General features: G+C 46.9%; 1 protein-coding gene and 1 long non-coding RNA gene across 2 annotated transcripts in view; both read left to right on the top strand.

Annotated features, from left to right (window-relative positions):
• The window catches only part of LOC133216902 (uncharacterized), a 448,875-nt gene that overhangs the window by 182,966 nt on the left and 251,775 nt on the right, over positions 1 to 14,134 (top strand). The window lies entirely within an intron of this gene.
• AR (androgen receptor) overlaps positions 1 to 14,134 on the top strand; it is a 50,223-nt gene that overhangs the window by 19,627 nt on the left and 16,462 nt on the right. The window contains exons 2-3 of the mRNA XM_061361977.1: positions 4,032 to 4,183; positions 13,524 to 13,640. Of these exons, the coding sequence (XP_061217961.1) occupies positions 4,032 to 4,183; positions 13,524 to 13,640 (269 nt within the window). The remainder of the gene's footprint in view (positions 1 to 4,031; positions 4,184 to 13,523; positions 13,641 to 14,134) is intronic.

Raw genomic sequence — 14,134 nt, 5'->3', positions numbered from 1 at the left:
ATAGAATGAAAAGATTCCACTGGGAGGAAAGCTTTTGAGCAGCCCATCTCTTGCAAGGTGCTCCCTGAGCCTTGCATGGAGCGCAGGAGCTGCAAATGCTGCTGGTCCCTGGGACCCCCATGCAGGTGGGTGTCTGGGCTCTGCCCAGAAAGCTGCCGTTCCACATGCCCCCAAGATCCCCGTAAGCCATGTTTTTTGGCTCAATGCAATGTTATTACCAATGTATTTTGCTAACACCCTTGAAAGGTCTCCTAGAAACTGGAAAATAGATCATTAAAGGGTACCATTATCACAGCTTACTCTGAGTTGCTCGCGTTTTATGGGTTTTTTGCTTACAATTTTCCCTCAAAAAAATAAAAAAGAAAAGGCTAATTGGCAGCTTTTTAAAATCAAGGGCATCCCTGGGCAAATCCTTCCACTCTCTGGACAACGGCTGCTTGGTAGTAAAGGCTCTGGAGAGAGCTGGAAATAGTGAGGATGCTGCATAGCTCAGCCTACAGCTGAGCCACTCCCTGGCTTCTGAAGCACCAAGTCTCCTAATGCGGTGGGATGCTGGGGCTGCCTAGTGCCAAGCCCGATGGTGGGAGTGTTATACCTGGAGGAGGCTGTCTGCCAGCCAGGATTAACTTCTGGGGTCACCAGCTCCCTCTGGTTTCCACATGTAAAGGAGCAGCTGGGGCAAGTGTGGCCAAGCACATGTGGGTTTGTGGAAGAGCCTGAGCATCTCTGGGATGCTCAGCCCAGCACCCATTGTAGGTAGAGGCATATAGATTCACTAGACAAGCACGAGCATGAAGGTGTGCTTGTACTTGCACAGCTCATCTCATGCAGAAACAGCTGTTTAATAAGCTGTTTAAAAAGCCACGTAAACCTTAATGGCTAACCTATTTTGCAGCTTTAAATAATTAAGCCTCAAAAATACACCAAGGTCTTCTGGGGGTCCTGCTTCTGTCATCCTAACAGCTACTCCTGTGAGAGTCACTTTCTCATTTCCTATCTGAAATACATGGTGCAAAGAATAGGGAAAGTACAGCATGGAAGGCCTATGGAAAAAAGATAACCTTTTCAGATTTCTGATTGCATAGAGAGGAGAAAAAAGGTAACGAGTCATTAGAGGAAAGATTTGGTTCTGCTGTGATCTAAAAGATTGCTGGAGAAATACCTAAAGGGCTGGATAAGTACCTAAAGGGGCCAAGAAGAAATCTGGAGAGGGACTTTTTACAAGGGCATGTAGGGACAGGACAAGGGGAAATGGCTTTAAACTGACAGAGGGGAAATTTAGGTTAGGTATTAGGAAGTTCTTTGGTATGAGGGTGGTGAAGCACTGGCACAGGGTGCCCAGAAAAGCTGTGGCTGCCCCATCTCTGGCAGTGTTCAAGGCTGGGTTGGATGGGGCTAGTGCAAAGTGTCCTTGCCCATCGCACAGGGTTGGAACTAGATGAGCTTTAAGATCTCTTCCAACCCAAACCATTCTATGATTCAAAGCTTTTATATCTACTGCTAGTTATTTTATAATAGTGTCTTCTCTATGGTAGCACCTTGAGCTGAGTGCCAAGGCTGTGCTGCACTGGGTGCTCGTGCAGCCATGGTGCAGGGGGAAGCAGGGTGCCCAGGCACTGCTAGGGGCAGGGCAGTGGGATTGCACCAAGAGGAAATGGAGGGTGAGACATGGAGATGTTAGTTGCATCCGGATTTAGCTGTGGTAGGCATGCTGCAGCCAACTGTATCTCCTCCATTTAATCAGTAATTCAAGAGAAGCCTTGGAAAATTGAGATTTGTCAAGGAAAGATAGTTGAGAAGCATCTACAGATGAGTCACTGGTTCTGATTGAAACAGCTAAAAAGATGAGAAATCACCCAAAATGTTTCTTACCTTAAGAACAGAGGATAAAATTGCTGTTCCAGCTATTAACCTACAATTTAGGTAGGTAGGTAGGATCTACATAGGTCTCTTGTGAAGAACAAAGGTAGCAGAATTCCTGAAGGACACAATTGACAGCAAGATTGGAGGAGAGTGGTGAGCCTGGGTCTTTATCTCACCAATAATTGTCCCATTTTGCACTTTACTCTCATGGTGTGAGGGGCGTAGAAGTACTTCAGCAAAGAGCTCTGACCTGCGTGAGGGGCAAACTGCACCAGTACTCTGGTAACAGCACTGGTCTTTGGTTGAGATTAAGCATCCCAGCTAGTTGTTCATGTAACAACAGCAGCGGTCCCTTAAGTCTTGTCTGCACTTTTTCAGCCTGTGGTATCATTTAAACCTCATCTGTTCTTGAGGAAACACGTTTTCTCATTTAAAACCACTCTCTCCTCAGTTAAGTTTATGTCTCTTAGGAGTTGGAAGAAAAGAGTATAGATAGTCTGGGCTAAAGAAGCTACTCTTATTACCATAATTAATATGTCTGAGCAAAAGATGATCACAAGGCAGCTGCCCTTACACAGGTGTATCGTTGTCCTTGCCACAGTTCTCCTTAGGAATGATTGTTCTTAAAGGTATTTCCCTCTAAGTCCCGATGTCCTCAGGACTGCTGCATATGCGAGTGTGCATTGCAGGATCTCCCTGTGGTTGGGTAGTAATGAAACAAGATGGGGAAGAAGAGGTGGAGAGGTAGGAGAGGGATAGGAGAGGCAGGGAACCGGTGCCAGCTGCAACCTCCGCCTGGCAAGCGCAGGGCAGTGGTGCTGCCACCACCGCAGAGGTGGAAACCCCAGTAGAAAAGCTGGTGATTAGCACAGAGAAAACATGCATCTTTCCTAATTAAACCTCGACCCTGCCACTGATCTTTCTGTGTGTGAGATCTCCCCTTGCTTGTGGCGTTCCCTCATGGACAAAGCTGCCTGCAGGGTGCGGAGAGGCACTGGCCACGAACAGAAGGGCTTCACATCAGAACAGCGTTCCCTTGCCCTGGGGTCTGTGGTGGTGCTTGATCCCTTGCAAGACTTCATGGTGTGGGTTCTGGCTGCCATCTCTGCCGGGGCTGTTTTCTGTTTCAGTGGACTTCGGGTTTATTCATACTGTTGGCCCAAATGAGGCTTGGGGTTTTCTGACTATAAAGATTTTTTTATGGGCAGTCCAGGCATTGTCACATTCACTTTTAATTCGATTACTAAGAGCTCACCTGCAAGCAGTCAAACAATACCAGAGACAAAAAGCAGGTCTAATTTTGACCAACAAGTTGCGGTGACCTACTGACTGTTAGAAGCTAATTGCCTCATCTGGTGTTTTGAGACAAAGGGAGCAAATAACTTACAATGCTGTTGCTCCCCAGACTGCCTGGGTGTGTGTTGACTTGTGATTCTAAGCATCTCTCCTGCTGCCGTGCTTTCCAGAAAAGCAGCTTCCCCATGGATCTGATCAAACAAGTGGGTGGTAGTGTGCATAAGGATGGAGGCGGTGGGACAAGTACCAGCCAAGAGGGAAGGGTTTAGGCATGCGGATGGGGGCAAGCATGAGGAATACATGTTTGGAGAGGAGGGATGGCAACAGGTAGATCTGAAAGAGGAAGAGAAAAAAGGTAGAAAAGAAGTCAAAGAAGAAAAGAAGAGCTTAAAGGGGTTTGACAGCTTGGGAACATCTGTTTAAATTAAGAATCAAAGGGATAAATTAATCTCTAGTGAAGTGGTAACATTGACCTTAATGAAATGGGTTCATGTAGCTTAATGAGCATTGGGAGGCCTTTTTTGATGTACTGGCGTCACTGTTGAAGCCAAAATTACATGAACACTGCAACAGGCAGACCCAATTGTCTTCTCTTTCTAGGCTGTGCTGTCACTGTGTCTGTACTTTGTCACATATTGTACCTAGGGGCAATGTCAGGAGGGGCACCCCAGCATGGTTTCCTACATGTTCAAAGTGAGGTTTGGCTTAGTTGTTGATTGTCCCCTTTCTGATTGGTGCTTGGCTTGTCCCATCACTGAAACATTGGCTTTTACCATGGTTATTCTCACAAGTGCCATCCACTGTGCTTACCCGTGGGCTTGTCCTGACCCCATTTGCTGACCCTTTCCTTTGTTCTCTATTTTATGCTGCAGGTTGGAGACTGGCCATGAACATGTCTTGCCCATTGACTATTACTTTCCACCTCAAAAGACTTGCCTGATCTGTGGAGATGAAGCATCTGGGTGCCATTATGGAGCCCTCACTTGTGGTAGCTGCAAAGTCTTCTTCAAACGGGCGGCTGAAGGTAATGCATACAGAGGGAGGAGGGAAAATCACTTCCATCTCCAGATGTTGTCTTTCTCTACCACAGCAGCTGGAGAGTCAAATGCTCCTAATAACGAGTTCTTGTTATCAGCAGCCAAATTATTAACATCTAGATGCTGGAGGCATTTGGAGCATCAGGATATGTTCTCCTCTGGTTGAAAGAAGTTCAGCAGCCTTGCCTTGGACAGCCTGTGAGGTCAAAAGGACTGAGGCAAGAGTGGTGGGAACAAAGTGCAGAGGCTGTCTAAGGTCCCTTAAACTAGTAAAGGAGAAAATTCAAGGATAAATTTCTTTGTCCTGCATTTGTCTTTCCCATTACAGGGTGCCTTCAAAAAGTGTGCAGACCAGTTTGCCAAAACACAGTCCTTTTCAATGCCTGGTTGTCTTTGTGACTCAGTGAGACCCTGGAGCAGTCAGTTCCTGCTTCTTCTCTTCACATTCAAGTGTGTGCTAAGTTCCCATCAGCCCTTCTACGATCTGAGACCCACAGCTCCAAATTTAGGGGATGCTTTTCCTCTCTTGTATCCCTTTTACAGAGTCAGTTCTCTTGGTACTCACAAAATAGCAGAACCATCTGTCCATTAAGAGCAGTGCTTTGTCCTTGGTGTCCATGGTGCTTCTCCCTACCTCTTAAGAAAGCAACTTTTCCATGTCCAGCTCTGTAGTGCCAGGCTCTCCAGAGATATGTGTGAACCCACATGTTCCCTCTCAACAGCAAGATCTTTGCGCCATCTTTCCTTGGTAATTAGCATCTAGGAGTATCTAGCCCAACTATTTCCTTGTGCTGTGGGTCAGCAGTACCTGGTTTCTAACTGCAGTTAACAGTTATGATTCCCTGGGAGCCTAACTGTCCATTAATGTAATGTGCCATCTGACTTGTTTCCTAATGAACCAGTACGAATCGTCATTCTTCCTTGGTGCTAACATAAGTTGTTCAGTGCACCACATGCACACACTCTTGGCAGTTGTTGTTAGAGGTGATGGCATCCCTGGGAGAGGAGGTAGCACAGTTCCTGGCTGGTGGCCAGCAATGGGGGTGGGAGGCTGCTGTCTCTGGTTCATGTCACTGTGGCGTTCCCCCATCATTCTTGTGTCGAGTGGAGTTCCCACACTGATGGGTGCTCACATGGTAGTGTCAGAACACTGCTTCTCAGTTAATTCTAGCATTATCCTGTGCATTTTCAGAGTCTCTTTTCCCTCCTTCATCATGCATGCCAGAAGTGAACTTGTCAGCACTGGTTCAGGGAAGAGTCAGGGCTGTGCCGTAGAGTACAACAGCATCCTGTTACCATAATGGGACTGTCAAATAATAGATAATAAGTTTGGCATGTGTTTACCCTAGTAAATCATTTCCAGATATGTCTCTTTGCTATACACCAATTCTGTGTAAGGCCAAATGGATTGGCTTGCACAGCCAGAGTAAATAACAGATGCTTGTTTGAGTCAGGCAGTTATTGTTGATTTATAGTAAGTGGAGTCTTGGCTCTCTGTCAGAAAAACTGCTGATGAAATGCCCTGTGTCAATTGGCGAGTCCCAGCATGCTGCTCTTCCTCCTCCAACCCCAGGGTAGGCTCTGGCTGGTGTGGGGTGAAGGCTGATACTTCATAGAATCATAGAATGGTTTAGGTTAGAAAGGACCTTACAATCATACAGTTCCAACCCCCCTGCCATGGGCAGGGATACTGCACACTAGACCGTGTTGCCCAAGGCTCTGTCCAGCCTGGCCATAAATACTGCCAGGGATGGAGCATTTACCAGTTCTTTGGGCACCCTGTGCCAGTGCCTCATCACCCTCACAGTGAAAAGAACTACTTCCTTGTATCTAACCTGAACTTCTCCTGTTTAAGTTTAAATGCATTACCTTTTACCTATTACCTATTACCTGTAGTGCATTAAATGCAGGTGCACTACAGACTGTAGTGCATTAAATGCACTACAGTCCCTAAGGAAGAGTCCCTTTCTGGCATCCTTGTAGCCCCCTTCAGATACTGGAAGGCTGCTATGAGGTCTCTGCACAGCTTCTTTCTTCCAGGCTGAACAGCCCCGGCTTTCTCAGCCTATCTTCACACAGGAGGTGCTCCAGTTCCCTGACCATCCTCCTGGCCCTCCTCTGGACTTGTTCTAACAGTTCCATGTCCTTTTTATGTTGTGGACACCAGAACTGCACACAATACTCCAAGTGAGGTCTCACAAGAGCAGGGTAGAGGGGCAGGATCACCTCCTTTGACCTGCTGGTCACGCTCCTTTTGATGCAGCCCAGGATACGGTTGCTTTCTGGGCTGCAAGCGCACACTGAAGCCGGCTCATGTTCATTTTCTCATCGACCAGCACCCCCAAGTCCCTCTCCGCAGGGCTGCTCTGAATCTCTTCTCTGCCCAACCTGTAGCTGTGCCTGGGATTGCTCTGACCCAGGTGTAGGACCTTGCACTTCACTTTGTTGGATGTCATGAGGTTGGCGTTGGCCCATTTCTCCACCGTGTCAAGGCCTCTCTGGATGGCATCCCTTCCATCCAGCATATCAACCACACCACATTTCAATGTGTTCTCATGTTTCAAAGTCCATAAAATGCATTCCTGTCCCCCTTATAGTTTGTCTTTGGACTCTTCTTAAAACAGCAAATCAGAAAGCTTTCAGAAAGTGAGAAGAGGAACCATTTCTCCTGCCTTTTATTACCTTCCTATTACTGGTGTAAGACAGCAGCCTCTGATGGGTAGAAGCAATGGAGTAGGAATGGAAGAGCAGCACAAACACTTTTGAAGATCACCTTGAGGAGAATGGAGAATAGCTAAACACATAGCTTTTCTTTTATCGTATTCTTCACCGAATAGAATATTGAACTTATTTAGCAGTAATTTAGGGGATATTTAAGAAGGTTTTATAGATATACGCTGCCTTCTAAGGGATTAGAAAGGGAAAAGATTTGAAAGAATGTGAAAGTTATGACATTGATTCCTCTTCCCTTTTGAAACACACTGAGGGATTTGTATGGTTTCCAGTAGAGCTTGCTTTGATAAAATGTTTGACAGATTTGAGGATTTTTGCAAGTTCAGATCCAACCAGTTCTTCCAGAAAGATGCTGGAAGAGTTAGCAGAAAAGACATGAGTATTTTCTTGATCTCTTTCTGTCAGCTCTCTTGACTTCTCTCAAGATGTCCAGGTTATGTGTAAGGCAGCTCTGAAATGCACCCTGCAGATTCTTCAGCTTTGATAAGGAATTCCTCCCTTCTGAGGTGGGCAGCCTCGGTTTTGTAGTCAAACCTGGTATTTGCCTCTCCCTTGCTCTCACCCCATTCTGGTGTCCGAGTGCTGAGGGATCCAGAGGGTTGGGGCTGCTGCAACGGAGGAGGACTCCTCCTTCTGATTCCTCTTTCTCCTACAATAACAAACGTTTGGTAAGCAAAAAGTGCATCCGTCTCACCATAGACTTTGCTTTTTCTTGACTCGAGTACACAGGGCAGCATTTCGCGTGGTTAGGATGGCTCAGATGAGTTACAGACATTAGGGTTTGGTTCTTGTGATACCACACTTGTCCCTGAAACTAGGTAACCTTCAAGAATAACACACTTCCAAATTTGTTGACAGTCCAGGTGTTGCTGTTGTCCCATCCCATGCAGGAAGGGAGTGATTTCTGAGTTACCTGCATCCATCCCTCAAAAGTCATAGCCCTTCCTCATCTCTCCAGGGTTGCACGAGGTCTGACGGCAGCCTTGGCCAGTTGAGAGCCGTGTTCTGCGCAGTGTTCTTGGCAGCGCAGGGCTGGGATGTCTCAGGCTGTATTCCTGATGGGATTGACTTTATATAGCAGAGAGTGAAATGAAAAAAAAACAACAAACCAACACATTTGGCGTATTTCCTAGAGGGCTAACAGCCAGACTGCTGTGCAGTCTGTTCTAATTCCCTTTCAGTCACTCTCCATATGGATTATTGTTCTACACCCTGACCTGCTGAAGATCAGCCTTGCACCAGGGAAATGTCTCTGGCTGACTCAAGTTTCTTGTCCGTTCTCAAGATGACAGGTTAAAGTGAAGTGTTTTCAAAGACCACCATCATGTTTTGAATTGCTTTTTCTCTTTCTTGTGGCACATCTGACAGTATGGAGAAGTGTCAAACCTGCAGAAGACTTGGTGGTGCTGTGGCACTGTGATGCTCCTGCTTCAGTGGCAGGCTTCTCACTACCTGTGGGTATTATTTGCCTTAATAATTGGTGGGAAGAGCAGAAGGTGGAATAAGCAGACCCATGACAATTCAGGCCCTCCCAGCACAGTCTGCTGCCTGTCTGCTGGAGCTGGTGCTGAAGCCTGCTCTGTGTCTTGGGCTGGATGCGTTCCTTTTGCTTTCTTTAGACTTCTGGTAAATGCAAATGCAGGTGACTATTAGGAAAACAACTTTGCAAAGATAGTTTGTTAAATAACAGTTTAATGTCGGCTCCTGAGAGCTACATAGGTGTGCTCTCTGTGATTATTTCTAATCGTTGCATCAAATAGGAACTTCAGAGTGCCTCCTCCCCTAAAGCCACAGGCTCAGCTCTGGCCACAGCCCAGCTGGGGGCAGTGATAGGGACCAGAGTTTTTATGGAAGAGCATTAGGGACCCTGTGGTTACCTGGGACCTTGGGGGATTCACTTTCTCCAGAGCTTGGCCTTACTCTTCAACTGTTAGATCTGGTTTATGACCTGAGATACAAGGATACGTGTCTCTTCCAAAAGGCATTTAATGGGTTTTCACATCTGCAATCTTAAATCTTACTCCAGACATTTGCATAGATTACTTTGTTTTCTGGAGGAGAAAGCTACTCAAGGCACAACTCCTCATGGAGCAACAGGCTTTTAGTTAAGTAACTTCTGGGCTGAGTCACTGATCTTTCCTCATAAATCTCTATTCTTAGTCGAGACTGGAGAACTGCTTTTCCCCTCTGCTCCGGATGTTCGGATGTTCGTTGTGGCTGCAGTGGTTGGGCAAGAGGACTTGGTAATGGCAGAAGCATCCCCGTGCGGGGGGAGCCCAAGGTGGCAGGGTTGTTCCATTGAGGAGGCACTGGTACACCAGTGTACCTGTGGTGTGCAATGGAAGGGAGACTGCAGCAAGCCTGCAAGATCCACTGTTGCACAGGCTGATCTAGGGCTCTGTTCTGATCTGGCATGGGAGGGGGATGCTGAGTATCTTTGTAACTGCACTTCTCACCCACATGCGTGTCAAACAGCATCTGGATAGGCAGGGAAGGAAAGGGGTCTTCTCTGGGCACACATCTGCAGTGTCATCAACTGGGTAGTTATATTGAGGCCCACACGTTGCCAGCATCCCCACTGTAAGTACAATCTGAGTGACTGGCTTTGCCAAGAGCAGGACTGCTGAGACAGGAGTGTATGATTGAAGTTTAGACCTGTACTACAGGTTTGCAAAGCAAGAGCCTCTGCTTTGGAGTGCTATGAGAAAGCGTCTCTATTGTTTGCAGAAAAGAAAAGGAGGAAAAATAAATCATTCCAGTGTTAATGAGAGAAAAAACAGTGCATTTATCTTTAAATGCAGAACAGCTGATTGCAAAATGTCTCAGCTTGTTCTTAAATGAAGAGAGTAAATTATCCTGAAATTAAAATCAAGTCTGTGTACAAGAAGTTATTTAAGACAGATGGAACCCCTCTGTGCCCCAGCAGCCCTCCCTTGTTCTCTGGGCTGTTGCAGCCAATGGCACTGTCTTCTCTGCCTGCTCCTGCTGTGTTCAGGTTTACAGGGATGTGCGTGCCTGTGCAAGTGGTGCATGCTCCCAGCCTGGAGAGAAGGGACAGTGTACACTGGTGTGGATGGAGCAGAGGGGCTGTCTCTGGGATAATCACCAGAGATGCCATCAGTCCGTGTCTGTGCTATTAGATGACTGATGTCAGCTCATACCGGGGGTGACTAGTGTCCGGATCTCACGGCTCCCTGTGGTCAATGGGATGAGCGCAGGCAGTTCAGGGTTGCTTGGCTTTGCTGTAGCAGTGACGTGGTGTGGTTCCTCTCCCACATCATGGGTTTGTTTCATGAACCATATCTACTATGGGACAGCAGTGATGAGGGGCCATGTTTCGTTACATTCCTCGGAATTAGGACAAGATGAGCAAATAGCTTGTTCTCCTGCTAGGCAGAAGCAGATTCATGAATAGCCACTGCATGACCGTTTCCCTTTTTGTTAATGCTAACAGCTTGAAATAAACTGTGCTAGGTTCTGCATATACAGTTAACAGAAAATTGGTTTCTGCCCCAAAGGGTTTATTTTGTGAACCAGCAAGCAAGCCCTTGCCATTTCAGCAAAATCACTGTGCTATGACTATGGGGAGAGTTGTTGACTGTGACTTAAAAGCTTGCACTCAGCTGAGCCCTGCGGCAGGGAAGTGAAGTTGTCATAGACACTCTTCTAGGGTGCTTATTTCGTGCACAGTGATCCAGGAGGGCCGCAGGCACCGGGCACCCTGCCTGGTTTTATGGGTGGGGGATCATTCACTGTCATGTCCCTTCCAGTGCCAGAGGTGGTGGGTGCTGCTGAAGAGTTGATGGGAACAGCATGGCTGCCTCATTGAGCAAGGCTAGAACCTGGTTCTTTAATCTGCTCCCCTCCCATGGGTACCCGTGGGTGCCTGGGGGGACAAAGCGGGGTGGGGGACAAGCTCACATGTCAGTAGGCTGCCCAGAGCTTGGGGAAAAAAAGAGGATGGGGCTGGTGGATGTTCCTTCTCTTGGGATGGGAATTCAGACAGAGCTGTGCCTGACTCTGGAGTGTCCTTGTGGGGCTCGGGCAGTGACTGTGCTGCCTTCCCTTACCAAAGCCGTTCATGGGAGAGGGTTGACCTTTAAAAAGATTTTGAGCTATTATTGTTGCAAAAATGCTGTAGTTCAGGGAGGTGAGATAGGGATAGGAGCAGGAGGGTTGTGTGGATGCTCCCCAGGCAGCACTGCTTGCAACAGCCTGATGGCCTTGGCCAGGTACTGCATTGGTCCCTGTGGGCTGAGCCTTTCAGGTACTCTCAGCCCCAGCCATTCTATACTCCTGGTGGTTTTGATAGGGTCTGGAGCATCCCAGTTTCAGAAGCTGTTCACAAGGCAGGAATCCTGCAATGCAGCTGGGGGGGAAGGAGAGCAAAATCACCTTACAGCTCCCGATGCCTATGCCTGTGAAAGGAGGATGTCCATTCTTGTTTGATAAATACGCATGAAGAGGTTGAGTGGAGAGAGTATGGCCTCAGCACTCATTTCCTGCAGCATAAAAATAACTCCAAGTAACCCAGTTTCAGCTGAAGTTGTTTATTACTCATCCTCCTCAATGAACTGTTGAAAGAAAGAATGGTGCTTGTGTTCTCTGGAGTTTGGTGTCATCACTGCTTCTGAGGCTTCTCTAAGTGTCCTTAACACTGGTAATGAGCAAGGATAGGGGGGTAAGAAGAGGTGCTGATGAGAATGGTGTTAAAAGGATTTAGCAAGGTATCACGTGCTGCAGGTAATAAACTCTTATGTCTGCGGTCTTAACAGCTAAGGCCCTGGAGGTGGTGTAATGATCAGCTTTTAATGGGGATGATTCCGAGAATTGCAAAAGGATGATATTTTTGCAGCCCTTTGGTGTAGCCCTGTGTGCACACAGTGTGTGAAGGGCTTCATTGCACACTGAGCTTTGCATCGGCTTCCCTGCGACCCTGTGGTGAGAGGCTGCAGGAGGGCTTCTGGTGGTGCTGGTGATGGAGTGGTGGGACCTTCTCTGGGCTCGCTCTTTCCACCAGTGGAGGAAACCTCACTGCTTGTGAGGTCCATGGGGAAGCAGCAGACAGTGCCAGTGAGGCCTGTGGTGCTGGGCTGCTAAAAAATTGCCACTTTTTCTGATTCCAGTGTCTTCAGAAGGTGTGGAATTGTACGTGGGAGGTGGGGAGTTATTAAATCAGTGCACCAAAATAGGTGCATCTCTTGTCAAAGCTCCCACATCAAGTGGTTGCATTCAACCTTATCTTCTTAATTGATCTCTGGTGACTTCGAAAAGTTACTCCTATGAGAATACAGAAAGCAAACTCTTGCAGGATGGTGAATAAAGGTTAAGTTGGATATAGACTGATTTCCAATCACTTCGCAGTCATCCGCAGTCTGTGAGGTGCACAGCTCTGTTAATTACTGAGGTTGGTTTAGTTTGGAACGGCGTGAAGACCAAATCAAATACTGAATGAATCAAATGTCAGATAAATCCTCATCCAGTTTAGACTTGACAAGAAAACAAGTGATGATGAGTCAGGAAGGAAAATTCATTCTTGGCACATCTAGCAAATGAGGCAGAAAAAAACCCCAAGACAACCCAAGCTGAAACATGGAACTCTAAGGGCTACTCTCTAAACAAGAGGAAAGGTGCGTCTGAGAAACCTGCTTACGATAGGTAACTTATGCATTTTCTGCAAGCCCCCTCAACCTGCTGCAGTGCAAAGTCTCCTTTACAGGGAATGGCTGGTCTCAGTTTCTTCCAGGACAGGGAACATGGTGACTTGGTGACAGCCTGGCATCAGACACACAGTGGCAGAGCTTGTGGAGCAGCAGTTTATAAATCAATTTCCCAACCCCAGTGTCTGTAAACTGCAGACAGCAAGCCTGATTAGTACTAATGGGTGGTACTGCAAATAATTCAGTCTCCAAAAGCACAGTAAAGAGAGTTATGGTTGTAGAGAAAAGGCCACTGTCCACAATCTGCATTCAACAAACTGTAAGTGCGTGCTAGCTGGAGGGTCAAACTGTGTTTTGGAAATGTTCTAGGAGAAAAACAGATCTTCACAGCAAAAAGCCAAGCAATAGATACATGGCAGTTAAATGAGAACTGAACTTTCCGTATTTCATTACTTTTTAACTGCTGTTTAATTGACTGCCTCTGCTGTGCTGCACAGAGCAGGGTGATTTTCTTCCTTGGAGATCATGGTCTAGAAGCCTGTGAGGTGTGTGGGCAGAGGGGCCATGCACCTGGCAGCAGGAGGGCAGGTAGGGACGGGCACTGAAGTGTGACTGTAGTGACTGTATTTCGGGCAGCCAGCTCTCAACCAAAGCGTGTGTGTCTGGCCATGAACCACTCCTGTAGCTGCAGAGGCAGAACTGTGATGCTTTCCCAAGAAGATGCCAACTTCCAACATAAATACTCTACTTGGGGAGGAGGGGGGTTTAAACTGGGAAACCAGCACTGATAGGGTTCTTCCCTTCCCTTTCCCCTTCCTTTTCACCTTCCCCACTGTCCCCCAGTGGTGCTGGGAAAGCATGAGTTCATTTACCCCTGTGAGCTTGCTCTGCTTGGTACCCACCGGCCATCAGCTGTTTTCTCTGGTGTCTGTAGGTAAACAGAAATACCTTTGTGCCAGCCGGAACGACTGCACCATCGACAAGTTCAGGAGGAAAAACTGCCCGTCCTGCCGCCTGCGGAAGTGCTATGAAGCTGGGATGACTCTTGGAGGTAATACTTGAACAACGTCCCCTGGGTCCTTGCAGTGGGAGATACCCTGAAGACAATGAGTGTACTTGGCATACTAAATAGGCAGTAGATGGCTGAAAAGCTGAGGCTGGTGGAGCATAATGAGCTTCAGGAAACATTTGCAGGTTTCTAATAGCAGAATGTGAATTCCATTAAATGTTTGTTTGTTTCAGAAAACATTCTTTTCCTTAATTTGAAAATGCGTTAATCTGAAAAAATGTAAACAGCCGGATTCTCACTCACACCAAAGCCTTTTTGAACAGAGCATTCCTAAGTTAAAATTATTTTTCCCTGGTAGAAAGGGGCATTTTTCTTCATAAAATTACTTCACAAAATTCTTTATAAAATTACTGTCCCAGTATTTTTCTTCGCTGAATAGAAGTTGCTTCTGTATCACTGGTAAAGATACCCATTACAGCCTGTTCCAAAACCGACAGCTCTAGCAAAACCTGACACTGCCTGTATCCAAAATCTGA

This window comes from Neopsephotus bourkii, unplaced genomic scaffold, assembly GCF_033783945.1.
Source record: "Neopsephotus bourkii isolate Nb327-2 ecotype Australia unplaced genomic scaffold, CSIRO-AGI_Nbou_v1 NB_1067, whole genome shotgun sequence".
Lineage (NCBI taxonomy): Eukaryota > Metazoa > Chordata > Aves > Psittaciformes > Psittacidae > Neopsephotus > Neopsephotus bourkii.
The sequence above is the reverse complement of the archived record's forward strand: the minus strand, read 5'-3'. Positions and strand labels throughout refer to the sequence as shown.